At 39.3% G+C, this 13,430-nt stretch overlaps 1 protein-coding gene and 1 non-coding gene across 4 annotated transcripts in view; one reads left to right on the top strand and one right to left on the bottom strand.

Annotated features, from left to right (window-relative positions):
• Positions 1–13,430, bottom strand: part of HPSE2 (heparanase 2 (inactive)) — a 608,936-nt gene that overhangs the window by 145,515 nt on the left and 449,991 nt on the right. For all 3 annotated transcript variants that reach the window (XM_077780539.1, XM_077780549.1, XM_077780559.1), the window contains one exon: positions 11,921–12,014. In XM_077780539.1, the coding sequence (XP_077636665.1) occupies positions 11,921–12,014 (94 nt within the window). The remainder of the gene's footprint in view (positions 1–11,920; positions 12,015–13,430) is intronic.
• LOC144245518 (U6 spliceosomal RNA) lies at positions 8,068–8,173 on the top strand. Its single transcript, XR_013339277.1, has one exon. It is a non-coding gene; the product is annotated as a U6 spliceosomal RNA (small nuclear RNA).

Genomic DNA, 13,430 nt, shown 5'->3' with positions numbered 1-13,430 from the left:
TTACTGACTAGTGTGATCTCTCTGTGCTTTACCTTCCTCAGATGTAAAATCAGAATAATAACAATAATATCCATCTCAGAGCATTCTATGATATTTAAATGACCTAATATTTATAAAGCACTTGGAAAGGTGTGTCTGGCTTATTGGCAAGCTATTTTTTTTTAAATATTTTTTATTTATTTCTAGGAGAGAGAGAGAGAGACAGCGTGAGCAGGGAAGGGTCAGAGAGAGAGGGAGATACAGACTCTGAAATAGGCTCCAGGCTCTGAGCTGGCAGTCAGCACAGAGCCCAACGCGGGGCCCGAACCCACGAACCGCGAGATCATGACCTAAACGAAAGTCGGACGCTTAACCGACTACGCCACCCAGGCGCCCCGGTAATCTATTTTTTTATGTTTATTTATTTTTGAGAGAAAGAGAGACAGAGAGAGAGAGGGGGGGAGGGGCAGAGAGAGAGGGAGACAGAGGATCCAAAGCGGCCTCTGTGCTTACATCAGAAAGCCCAATGTGGTTCTGAGATCAGGACCTGAGCTGAGGTCAGACACTTAACCAAATGAGCCACCCAGGCACCCCTGCTGGTAAGCTCTAAAGTCAACCTGTTAACTTAGACCACTCTCCTGTGTAAAGCTCACGGGTTGGACTTGGATCAATCTAACATTAGAGTTGGTTGCTTTTCTTTTGGACATGTTTTAGGAGGTAGGTAATAGTCCAGATGTATGCTAACTAGCAAGGAAAAGCCTGCTTAAAATTTAAAAGACACATGGATTATTCATATTAACATAATTAGCATTCAGAGTAGCTTACTTATGAACTCTCAGCACAGGGGTAATTCCTGTCCTTGTCTAGAGAAGCCATAAGAACAAAAAACACAGTGAGGTAGAACTTTTATATACAACCTAAACCAGCATTATGAAATATTCTGCAGGGGAGAGATTCCCAGAAAGTATTAATACTAAAAGTTCTGGGAGTAGTTGGTACAAATCAACAAGGATTTTCTGAGCATTTACTGTTTGGGGCATGGTGAGAGGTTTGATGAATTGTATGTCTACCATGAGCAAAGAAGGCCATCAGGGTGACATGTGGGGAAGGTACTGAGGCTGGGTGCTGGTTAAGACTGGGGAAGAAATTAGTATGGGGAGAAGAGAAGAGAAAAAAAAATTAGGACAAGCAGATGGAACCAGCTGCAAAATTCCCTTAGAAAGTGAAACTCTAAGAAACCGAGGGCTATAGTTCAACACTGTGGTTTTCTGAGTAAATATGATTCTCCCTGTGCTGGAAGAGAGAAAATTGCAGGACTGGAAAGAACAAGGGTACAGTTCCTAGTGAGAAATGATGTGCCAATGAAGGTCATTTTAAGGAACACGTTGTCTGGGGAAGGGGAAGAAGTATAAGTGTTGAGATTACTGGAGTGAGGTTAGAGAGGGGTGGCTGGCTGGCGCCTCGCAGGGGTTCTGTTGTCCTAAATCTTGGGCTCTTGGGGCCAACTAGACAAGGGAGCCATGAGGAACCCACAGAACTGCTCAGCAAATGGCCAGTGGCTGCTCAGACTCCTTGGGCCTGCTGGGGGCAGGCTGATATGAAGGGAAGCCTTCCCTTCCCTCCCATCTCAAGGGTTGAGGACATCAGGACTGTTCCATGTGGCTATGTTGAGAGATCAGGGGTGAGAGAGAAAACAGAATGAGGTAAAAACAGTACTGATTTTATTTTACTTTTTAATGTTTTATTTTCCCTGCCACTTTTAATTAAAAAAGAAAAAGAGAGAAATAGGAAAATAATCATTTTATGTAGCATATTTTCAAACTTTGGCTTCCTTTTCCTGTTTCTCCAAAACTGTGATCTAAGTCTTTAAAAAAGACTCCTGAGAGCCTGGCTTCAGCCACTGGCTGTGCAAGAGATGGTGGCCCTGTAGCAGCAGACATGTTGTTTATGGTTATCCAAACCCAACACCTTCCTTAATGAGAAAGGAAGCAATAAAACAGGAATAGTGGACAGGCCAGCTGGGCTAATCAGCCCTGGCAGGAGGCCCAACCTCCAAAAGAACCTGGAGTCCATTAATTCCAGCATCTCATCTACTTGGAAATCAACCTTCCCCAGGACTTCAGGAAGAGTAGTAGCTCTTTGAGTGACCAGAACTGGTCCCTAATCACTGGTTTGAAGGAGCCAAAGAGCATCAGGAAGCTTCTTAAACCTCACCTATGCACAAAGCTCTTCTTGGGGGTGGCCCTGTCTCTTTGTTCTCTATTTACTATATTTAATTAGAGGTCCAGGTGAGAGTTCAGTAACATTCTGCATTTCTGTCCACTCTTCTTGTGTATTTTGGCGATTACCAGCAAATGCATTCAATCACGTGCTCACATGTGTTGTTAGCTGGTATATGTACTATGATAATATTGAAAGTGATCTACAAATGATTTACTTAAAAATAAAAAGAATGGTTTCAAAGTTGTCCCAATAACATTCTTTTCATTCACCAAAAGTATGAAATGTTTCCCTAACTGGGAAAAAAGCTAAGGAGCCAGTAACTACACACAACCCCTGCTCTGTTTTATCTATTCGTCCTTTGGAGTATGTTAGACATGGTGCAATGATGATGAGAACCACTGGCCCACAGGATACATGCCAAGTGCTTCATTTAACTTGGTATCTTAGACCCTTAATACTACCTGTTAGCCATCTCTTTTTCCCTTCCTCCCCACAAGTGGTTTACCACAGAGTGGGCTTACCATTTTCAAACTACATGACCTTCCTTTAGGTTTTTACTAATCGTCTCATCCTCTACTCACTCCTCCTCCATGTTGTCTGATTTTTTTTTTCTGGCTTATTTCAAATGTTACCTCCTGTGAAACTTTCCTCAAACCTTTAGAAAATTAATTCATCTATCCTTTGGGCTCCAAAGTTCTTCAAACCTATCTCTGACCTTGACCTTTTTAAACTGAATTATAATTTTCTGTTTGCCTGTCTTTCAACTATACTATAAACACTTGAGAAAGCCACATTTTTTCCCTTTCTGTGTGCCTTATAGAAGTATCTAAGTACCTGGCATGTCACTTGACAGTTACTTTCCTAACTTAATATACATCAAATATACAGTTAATATACATTAAATAATAAGATAATTAAATAACTTATTTGTTAATAAATGAGGGACATATTATTTTACTATTTAAAAGACCAAGTTTCAGTGAAGATAACTAATAACCTCAAAACCATACGAGCAAACACCAAGTCCTCACAGTTTCACTTCAGGGTTCTATCTACTTTCTAATTGAATTTTCCTATTTGAGGAGACCTAGAAGCTTCTGGGTGACTAAAATGCCTCCATATTTAATATGTCCTTCTTAGGTTAGACAAGCTAGGCTATTCTGAGCTCAGCCATTCTAATATCTCATCACATTCTTCCTGAATTATTTTTTCTGTCTAATGTACTTCCTGTCAGTTTCATTAATTTTTTTTCTGTATAATTGCTTTTTATCGTCTCCCTGTTCTGGAGTGCCATATTTACCGATTTTCTTTTGGTATCAGATCAATTTTTAATTTGTGGCTTCTGTTTATGTGTCATTTTTAGGACTTAAAACTGCATTCTCTGTTCTCGTTATCTCCAACCACAGAAAAGCGAATGTATATAATTGCAACAAAACATAACATTAAAATAAGAGAATACACAAAGAAGATAAAGTCACAGGGGAGCCACGGAAATTATTAGCATATGCAAGACAATAAGGAAGAAGATATCACAGAGTCCCAAAGCAGAGACTATGTTCAAGGATAAGTGCTAAAAGCAGCAGGTGCTCACACAAGAATGACTCTTTCTCCCTTCCCAGTTCTTTTTCATGAGTAACCAATCCCCAGGCATACTGGACAGTCTACCCACTGATAAGTCATAGGCTTTACCAGACTCAGAAGTAATTTTCTTTCATTCAGGGCAAACCATATAATGCCCCCTTCCATGTGGGATATTAGAAGGTCACTCCAAGTTGTCTCTTCCTCTTGAAGAAGCTTTTTACCCCAAACCATAATTTGGCCCCAGGGCTATGCCTCCAAGTGTCTATAGGTAGCATATACTTTTGCATTGCCATTGCCTTGCACATAACCAGACCTCACTATGCATTGACCAAAAGCCTGTGCACATGAGATGTAAGAATGAAGTCCAGTGAATAAATGCAAATAACTCCCTCAAAAGCCCAGTCCTCTTCCACTATCTAATACTGTGGTAATATTAGACATTACCTAACATTGAGGTATATAACTTTCACTGAACTCTCACTTCCGGGACACCTACACCAGATTATATCAATTGATTGTGGCATCAAATCGATGTTCTTTCATCAGGACACTCAGTATTCTTTAAAAGCCTTCCTAATCCTTAGTGGTTAGGAATACAAATATTATATTGGTTAAAAATAAATCGCTAACGAGTATGGCAGATGCAGAAGAGTGGATTGAGGGTACCTGGAGGGCTTAGTCGACTTTGGCTCAGGTCACGATCTCACAGTTTGTGAGTTCAAGCCCCATGTTGGGCTCTGTCCTGATAGCATGAAACCTGGAGCCTGCTTCAGATTCTATGTCTCCCTCTCTCTCTGCTCCTCCCCCATTCACACTCGGTCTCTCTCTCTCTCTCTCTCTCTCTCAAAAAATAAATAAACAGTAACAAAAATTTTTAATTAAAAAAAAGAAGAGTGGATTGAATAAGAGTGTAGGCTCTGGAGTTAGGTAGGTCTGGCCTTGAATTCCAATTTTACTACTAGTGGCATTGAGTAAGTGACTGGTTTCTTCAATGGGTTAATAATATATGATGCATTTAATAAATGGCATTTGTATCCTAAAAATAATATGATTACTATATTTCTGAAGTTGGTAATGCATTTTTCACATTTTAATCGTTTTGATATCAGAAAATTTCTTTTATAATCAATCTCAAAAGAAACTTGTAAGCTGAGACTTGCCAGCTGTTTACCCCTACCTCCTATATCTCCCCCACTCCTTGGCTGTTATTAAATTTATGGTACATCTATTTGTGTTTAAGAATCAAGGAGATATGGCTCATAAGATGACAACAACTAAAACTTTGGACCTCTTTTGTGGTAAGCATACCTTTTCAGCTAGATTCCCTTATTTATTTTTAGTGTCTTCTATGTGAAAGAGAAAAGCCAAAGATTCCCTTGGGTCACCTGTCTCATTTGCAGATACACAGCCAAGTGGTGTCACAGAAACTAATTTACTGGGAAGTTCAGGAAGCTCAAACTTCCAGCTTCCCATTCTCACAGGCCTCTGCTGGTATCCTGGGAAGGGGGCCCTAGTACTGTGTTCATGTGGTCAGATATATTTCTAAAACATGCAATTTTGTTTTATTTTATTTTTCTTAAAGAGTTTCCTGTTGTATGAGCTTCAGTCTCCATAAAACTTAGAACACTCAGGGATGTCTTCCAAGATATTCATGTGGCACCATTTGTATTTGGGGTACTCTGACTCTCTTGAGTACATCCTTGGCCTGTGTTTTTCCTCCCTCCTATGCAAATCTGCTCTTTGGAAAGGACCTTCTATTTGACATTAACACCTTAGTGTGACTTTGAACTAGTGTGGTTTACCTCTTCTCAGGTTATTTACAGTTTGTATCCTCTTCCTAATGTGTAGAATGAAAGGTTATTTTTTTCTTTTCCTTTTTAAAAATTTTTTTAAAAATATTTATTTATTTTTTGGGAGATGGAGAGCACAAGCAGGGCAGGGGCAGAGAAGAAGGGAGACAGTCTCCAAAGCAGACTCTGCACTGACAGCAGTGAGTCTGATGGTGGGGCTCGAATTTGAAAACTGCGAGATCATGACCTGAGCCGAAGTTGGATGCTCAACCAGTGGAACCACCCAAGTGTCCCTGAAAGGTTATTATTTTCAATGGAAATATCTGGCATTAGTAAACAGACTGAAATGTTATTTTGATCAACAAAGAGGCCTTTCCTTCACCCCTAAACACATACCCAGAAGAAACTCTCCTACTATGCCTACATGCAAGCATAGCCCATTTAGGGTTGTCTGAATCAATTTCTATCTAGTCAACACTGCCGCACAGTTAGGAGCAGATTAGATTCTTCTGTATGTGAACAGCCAGAATAGCAAATCCAAATGTGAATGAGAAAGAGACACTACTATACTTCTCACACTTTTTCCACTCTTTCACTCTGCTTGTTTACCTTCCCCTTCCTGCCTATTTCCCTTCCACTAACATTTTTTAAGCATCTGCCAAACGATAGGCATTATGGTAAACAGGCAATTGTACACTGAAATGAGACTTTAACAAATGAATGAGTGAATCAAACACTGCTTTTTGTGGTGATACTACTGTTCTTACCCTAGTAATATCATTTTCATTTTCTAGTTTTCTTCACGAGAGGTTAACACTGTCGTTGTCCTCATGTTTCCTTTAGCTGTGCTTCTAGTTGTTGTATAATACTCAAGAATAACTGTTATTTTTTTAAATATTTATTTATTTTTGAGAGAGACAGAGAGTGAGCAGGTGAGGGGCAGAGAGAGATGGAGACATAGAATCCAAAGCAGGCTCCAGGCTCCGAGCTGTCAGCACAGAGCCTGATGTGGGGCTCGAACTCACAGACTGCGAGATCATGACCTGAGCCGAAGCTGGACACCCAACCGATTGAGCCACCCAGACACCCCAAGAATAACTGTTATTTTTTAATCCCCTTCCCCTTTCATATACTAGGAGGTTCAAATAAGTGGGTAAACCAGAAGGTTGGCTAAGAGCAAAGACTTCCTCTTTATCTATTAATTATTTTAAAAGGGTTAAATATTCTCCTGCCTTACCTACTTCTTTGATCCTGCAACTCTCATATATTGGAAAAAGTAAAGACATGTCAAAAGAGTTCATCTTTATTAAATATTATAAGCAATCATAAGCAATGATGATATTAACAAAAGAATGATAATGGTCATAATAAGAACCATATAAGCCATTCTCTCCACCATGTATATTTAACACTGGTAGTCTTCTGATCACACTCTCAGAAGTGAATAAATTAGAAGGTGCCTATCCTGTAGGGATTAGCCTAATTGTCACTTTCTCTAGAAGGACTGCCCTTTTTTACACACCAAGATAGATATTTCCCACCATGGGCTCCCATAGTATCCTATGTATCCCTGTTATAAGAGTCATCACCTCTTATTATCATTGCTTGCTTCATTAACTATTTTTCCACTAGACCAGAAGGTCTGGACCACATGTAAGTCTTGCTCACCATTTTATCCTCAGGGCCCTGGAAAATACTAACAATGCTATAAACAGTTGACAAGTAAAGGAAAGAAAGGAAGGAAGAAGGAAGGAATTTTTCAGATATTAGGGAAGCAAATTGTTCAGTTTATTTAGTATTCAAAATGCAATCATATGGACAGTACTTTTGGAAATACTTCCCTTATGGCTGGGATTTCACCAACTCCTTCCTGTGTTTATTGAATTGCTGAAAATAATATCAAAAAGTGTTATTTCCTCTTCTGATTCCTCCAGGAGATGAAGACACAAATCATAGAGTCCAAGTGACTTAAGCCAAAGTGGTTCTTCTTGGTTCTTATGTCATTGTTTTGGAGTCAGCCCAGGTATCCACACTATACCATCTGCACTGTATCCGAAACATCTCTTACTTTCCCATCTGACTCTTGCTTACATTGTTAGATTCTCAACTCTTTCCCCTGACTCATCTCCCAAAGTACAGATGATTATCCTTATTCTAATAGATGGGAGAGAATGTGTAGATCATCCAAAGGAATGGCTTGTCCTAACATTGTCGTTTTTGGATTTCAAATACATAATGTAGATTTTCATATAATCAAAATTTGCCCACTGCTCAGAAAATTGAGAGTTTTTTTGTAAGTGGCAGTCCAAATTTGAAAACCACAGCTGTTTTTAGCAATTGAGTCACTGCCTTTCAGATGCCAAAAATATCACCTACCATACTCCCCAGGGTTCAAAGAAAGAGGAAAGAAGAAAAAAGCAAAGAACAAGCTGAGGATAAAGGTAGCAGGAAGCTTCTCCAGTCATATGAATTATTATTAAAAATAACTATAATAGTGCTTGCTTCAGCAGCACATATACTAAAATTGGAACGATACAGAGAAGATTAGCATGCCCCTGTGCAAGGATGACATGCAAATTTGTGAAGTGTTTCATATTTTTACTGTAATAAAAATAAAAACAAAATAAAATAAGGACATAAAAAACTATAATAACTGAAGCAACAATAATAATAGCAATAAGATTAGCATTCAATAGCAATCAACAAAAAAGGGCCACATGTGACTTTTCTAATCTCCATAAAAGGGAAAGATGAGAGTATTTTTAGCACCTTCATTTTACAGATGAAGAAACAAAATTAGAAAAGTTAAGTGAATAACCCAACCCACAGTTACACAGCTAAGCTTGAACTCCAACCCAAGCCATCAGACTTCAAATCCTATATTCTATCTCTTATTCAAACAGTCTCATCACTGATTTATCACCACTTCATGAATTGATTTTGGTAGGAAATCTGCCCTTTTCTCATCACTGTAGGCCTAAGGGGGATCATTAGAATTTCTGTGATCTTCTCAAAATAGAGTAGAAACAAAGATTCTACTTTTGGATTTTAGATGAGGGTTGTAGTTATATATGCATTAAAATCTTACTTGAACTCTCTATAAACTGGTTTTGGAAGCTTGCAGAAAGAAGTCTGGCCAGTCTGTGCCAGTGTGCATCTTGGACTCTAATTCTCCCAACAACCCCACCTTCCACCCACAGGGGACTTCAGGAACAGCCAAAGCAACTTTTTAACTGGCAAACTTGGTGGCCCTTCTCTGGTCTCGCAGTCCCCATCTCCCCAGAGCAGACCAGTACCTAATACATCCTGGGTTGTGGTGAGAGAGACTCTTATCTTGGAGGCCCTCGCCACTGGGTCCAGGCTGTACAGCCAATGGAACGTCTACCCCATAAATCAAATCTTGGGGAAACTGTGATTCCGCAACACCTCCAGCAGATACCCATTTAAGGCAATATCTGGCAAGAGCTTTGTAAAAGAAAAGTTGGAAAAAGAAACTAGACAGGGAAATGATAGAAGGGCTACTAAATGATACAGGGCAGATGAAACTGTGGCAGACAGTATTTTCCAAAGATGACTGGAAAAATAATTCTAGTTTTAAATGCTCTTCCAGAATCTTGATACTTTCACATCAGGAACAGTTTATTTCCTCTCTCCTCAAATCTTGGTTGGTCTTGATGACTGTGTCAATGAATAGACTATGGTTGAAGTGAAGACCTGTGACTTCTGAGGGTAGGTTAGAAAAGGTAGTACAGCTTCCACCTGGCTCTCTCTCGGGCATCTGACTTTTGAATCTTGGAAGGAAACCCAGGCTACATAGACAGTTTACATGTAGGTATTCCAGTTATCAGCCCAACAAAGATACTAGCTGACATCTGGCATCAACTGCAAGACGTGTGAGTGAATAAGCCTTGTGATTCCAGTCACCAGCCTTTGAGTCACCCTAGCCTTCAAGTCTTCCAGTTGAAGTTTCAAACATCATGAACCAAAGACAAGACATCCTTACAGTGCCCTGTGGGGATTCCTGACCCATAGAATCCACAGACACAGTAAATGGTTGTTTTATGCTACTAGGTTTTGGGGTAATTTGCTGCACAGCAAGTCATAACCAGAGCCCAAGGTTAGGGCTGAAGGGATCTCTGGCATGTTCTATCTGCAATAGCCACAGGCGAGATCAGGTTCTACTGCTAATTCTAGGCAACGCCTGCCGGGTGTCTTCTTCATACAGGTCATTTCTCTTAGAGGCTCCATTGTTTCTCCCTGCAGCTGCACCTGGCCCTTCCATCCAAGTCCGCTAGACATGCTATGAGAGGTGTGAATCTCAGTTGTACATAGGGTTTGAGCCCTTTTCTTTAAGTTCCTTTGGCCCTGCCTAGACACATCAGAAGATAAGCTTAGCCACATTTCAGTCCTTGAACCTTCTGTGGTGGTTAAGAAGTATGCAGTGGTGGACAGTAATGGGTAGTGGGGAGAAAGGGAAGAACCTAAACCCCAACACCTTTGTCTTAGTTCTGACCTAAGGTTAACTGTTCTACTAAATAATTACAAGAGCACAGTTAGAACCTTCCTTCTCAGTGACATGATACCACTGAATCATTTTACTTCCAATGACAGCCCTTTGAGCAGATCATTAGATTTGATACCAGAAAAGTAAAAACTTAGAGACTTGTCTATCATGTATACTGCTATAATACAAACATTTAGAATCATGCCTAGAACATGTACACACTCAATAAATATCTACTTGATGGAAGAATAAATGAATTAATTAATTAATGAAAGACATTCCATGAATGAATGAAAGGCATTCCTTCCTCCTTTTAGAGAATAATATATAATATTAGATTAGCATAAAGTGCTTAGTAGACTGCAGTGTTCAATATGGTGACATTTGACTGCCTTAAGTAATGTTTCTCAACCTGCTCAAAGCAGCTGTTAAACTTTAAAACTCTGAGTTCCTTGAAGGCAGAGACCATGTCTTATTTCATTTTGTATCCCCAGCACCTGGCACTTTGCCTGGTAATGGCTAAGTGCCCAGTAAATATTAAATATTTAAATATTAAAACCTAAATAAATGTCAAACAGAGACTGGCAGAGACATTTCAAATTATTGAGTTTGCTTAGGCTTTGCCTGCTAGGAGGCAGCAACAGAGAAGGATGCTGGCCAGTGCACCTGATCCCCAGAGGGATAGACTGGGGTACAGGAGTCCAGAAGGCCTGAGGCTTCCCAGCTGCTAAAACCCTTTGAGAACAAGAGGACTCAAAAAGCTTTTGTACTCTGAACAGGACATTGATTTGAATACCAAAAAAAAAAAAAAAAAAAAGGTACAGACTACCACTGTACCAATCAAAAGTGCTTTTTTATGATTAATCCAAATAATGATTTTCTTTCACAGCTAATTTTATACATGAGCCATTCATTCATTTGTCCATTCATTCCATATTAATAGGGGTTGACCCACTGCTATTTTTCTGCAAAGATTTGTTTAATCCTCTCAAGACGTAGTTGAATGTTCAAAAGGTCCTCATTACCTCATTACCTGATCTGACTACGCAACAAAAGATGTGACATCATTTTGTAGAGGCAGATGGAAATTACAGACAGGTCTTTACAATTCAGAATTAACTAATCCAGTGTATTTCAAGATGTTATCTGCATTGCGTAGAATGACTTGACAGATGACTATTAAAAAAGAGGTATCTAAGATCCACTCCAGACATACTAAATCAGAACATCAGGAGTGAAACTTAAACTTTCTGGGCAATCTCTGGTGATTCTGACTGCACTAAGTTTGAGAAGTGTTGACCAAAGGTGCCTTGTCATTAGGACCTACATGCCATTACTTAATATAATATAGCTTCTCCCACATTTCTAAAAAAGTAAGGTGTTACTTGGCTATTCTAAGACATCTAGAAATAATGTAAATATGGCTGAGATACTTAACACTATTTAGAACCAATAAATATGGCCAATGCCCCAGACCAGAATTTCACTGAATGAACATAATCATTCTCTCCTTAAACTAGGCCCTCATAAACCCTTGCAAAAAGAAAATAACAAAGCAAATCTAGTCTTCCTTAAGAAACTCACAATTTAGAAACAAGCATTACAAAATTGCTGTTATTAAAATAGAGAGGCTTTTAAACCTTGAAATGACCCTTGAAATGGCACATTCAAACTGTTCTCAATTTGAAAAACAATAAACAATCATCAGCTGTGAAAGGGAGCTGTGGACTATACTGTTTTTCTACCCTGGTTCCCACTGTGCTAATGTCCATCTGGGACCCCAGGACCTTTTCCTTGCCTTACCCTCAAACTCACTCTTTCTTCCCAGGAGACTTTTACTCACTTTCTGAATTTTCCTAATCTGGTCAGAGAGTGTGTCTAACAGGCGAGTTTTCAGGAAGTCCATCACCTTGACCACCCGGCCATCAATGTAGCAACTGGAATAAAAATAAAATAAGAATCAGGTAAAATCTTGAGCAGGAGACTACACATACATTTTTCTAGCCAGAGTCTCTGTTACCTGAGGAAATAGCCCAGAGTTTACTTGGGCTCTCACATCCTGAAAAGTTTTGACCCTGGGTGCTTTTCAAACAAGTAATCTCCTTTTTATCTTCTTCATTTCTACCTCTATTTGTGGCCCATAGTCTTTTTTTCCCAATCTTTGTCACATGAACCTGCACTGCTTGCTTTGTAGGAGTGGACAGGAATCCATGATACAAATTAAGTAATGGGGGAAAGCTTACTTTTTGTTCCCCCTAGGAAGAGTAATTTAACACCCATCCCATACCACCCCTACCCCCACCTTAAAGTAGTAAAGGTAAGTGAGAGGTTTAGGAAGAATATTCAAACATTTTTATAGATTCTCACATCTTTAAATAAGAAAACAAATACCGACCACAAAAATCTGATATAGTGTAGTGAGTGGTTCTCAAAGCTTTCATTTCCAGCTCATTTTGTAATCAATCTTCTCCTACCAGCTCCAGAATAAATGAATGGATGAATGAATGAAGAAATAAATAAATCAGACAGATTAAGTCTTCCAGCCCTCTCCTAAAATAGTAAGAAGTTTAGCATTCACTGTGGGTTTTATTGGTTATGTTAGTTGTGCTGATAGTATGTTGTGAACATTTGACCAAAATGGGTTGATCCAGCTTTGTCAGGTCCCTCTTTGTGAATCCTTACTCTGAAGGCTAAGCTGAGACTGGCCCAGCAATAGGTGACCTTTATTATCTTAAACCTCCCCATCCCCATTTTTACAAAATTTCAGATTGAATCAGCTGAATTAAAATAAATGCCTGTGACTCCTAGGTGCCTTTTCCAACCCAATCAGGTCTCCCCATCTGATGGCTAATGATAGATCATTTCATTTTTAATAAGATATCATCCTATCAGTACATATTATAGAACTATGAAAATTCTTTTTAATTTTAAATTCCCATACCAATACATGATGTATTAGAATGTTTAAAAACTTTTTTAAATTGTAAAACAGGTGCTCTAATTGACGCAAGGGTGAGATGTGAGTTCAGCCTTCCCCTTGGCCTCCTTCACCACCTCAGACATTTTCATGAAATCCAATATTTAAACCATTGGTATGTTGAAAAGAATATGGGTTTTGGACCCAGAAATATCTGAGTTCAAACTCCAAATCAGTTATTTACTACCTATATGACCTTGGGCAAGATACTGGCCTCTATGGGCCTCAGTTTTCTTATTCTTAAAAGAGGTAACATATTGGGGCAGCTGGGTGGCTCAGTTGGTTAAGCATCCAACTTCGGCTCAGGTCATGATCTCGTGGTTCGTGGGTGCAAGCCCCACGTTGGGCTCTGTACTGAGAGCTCACAGCTAGAGCT

Source organism: Crocuta crocuta, unplaced genomic scaffold, assembly GCF_008692635.1.
Source record: "Crocuta crocuta isolate KB4526 unplaced genomic scaffold, BGI_CrCroc_1.0 scaffold170, whole genome shotgun sequence".
In the NCBI taxonomy this organism is placed as follows: domain Eukaryota; kingdom Metazoa; phylum Chordata; class Mammalia; order Carnivora; family Hyaenidae; genus Crocuta; species Crocuta crocuta.
Note: the sequence above shows the minus strand (reverse complement) of the source record. Positions and strands in the feature narration are given on the sequence as shown.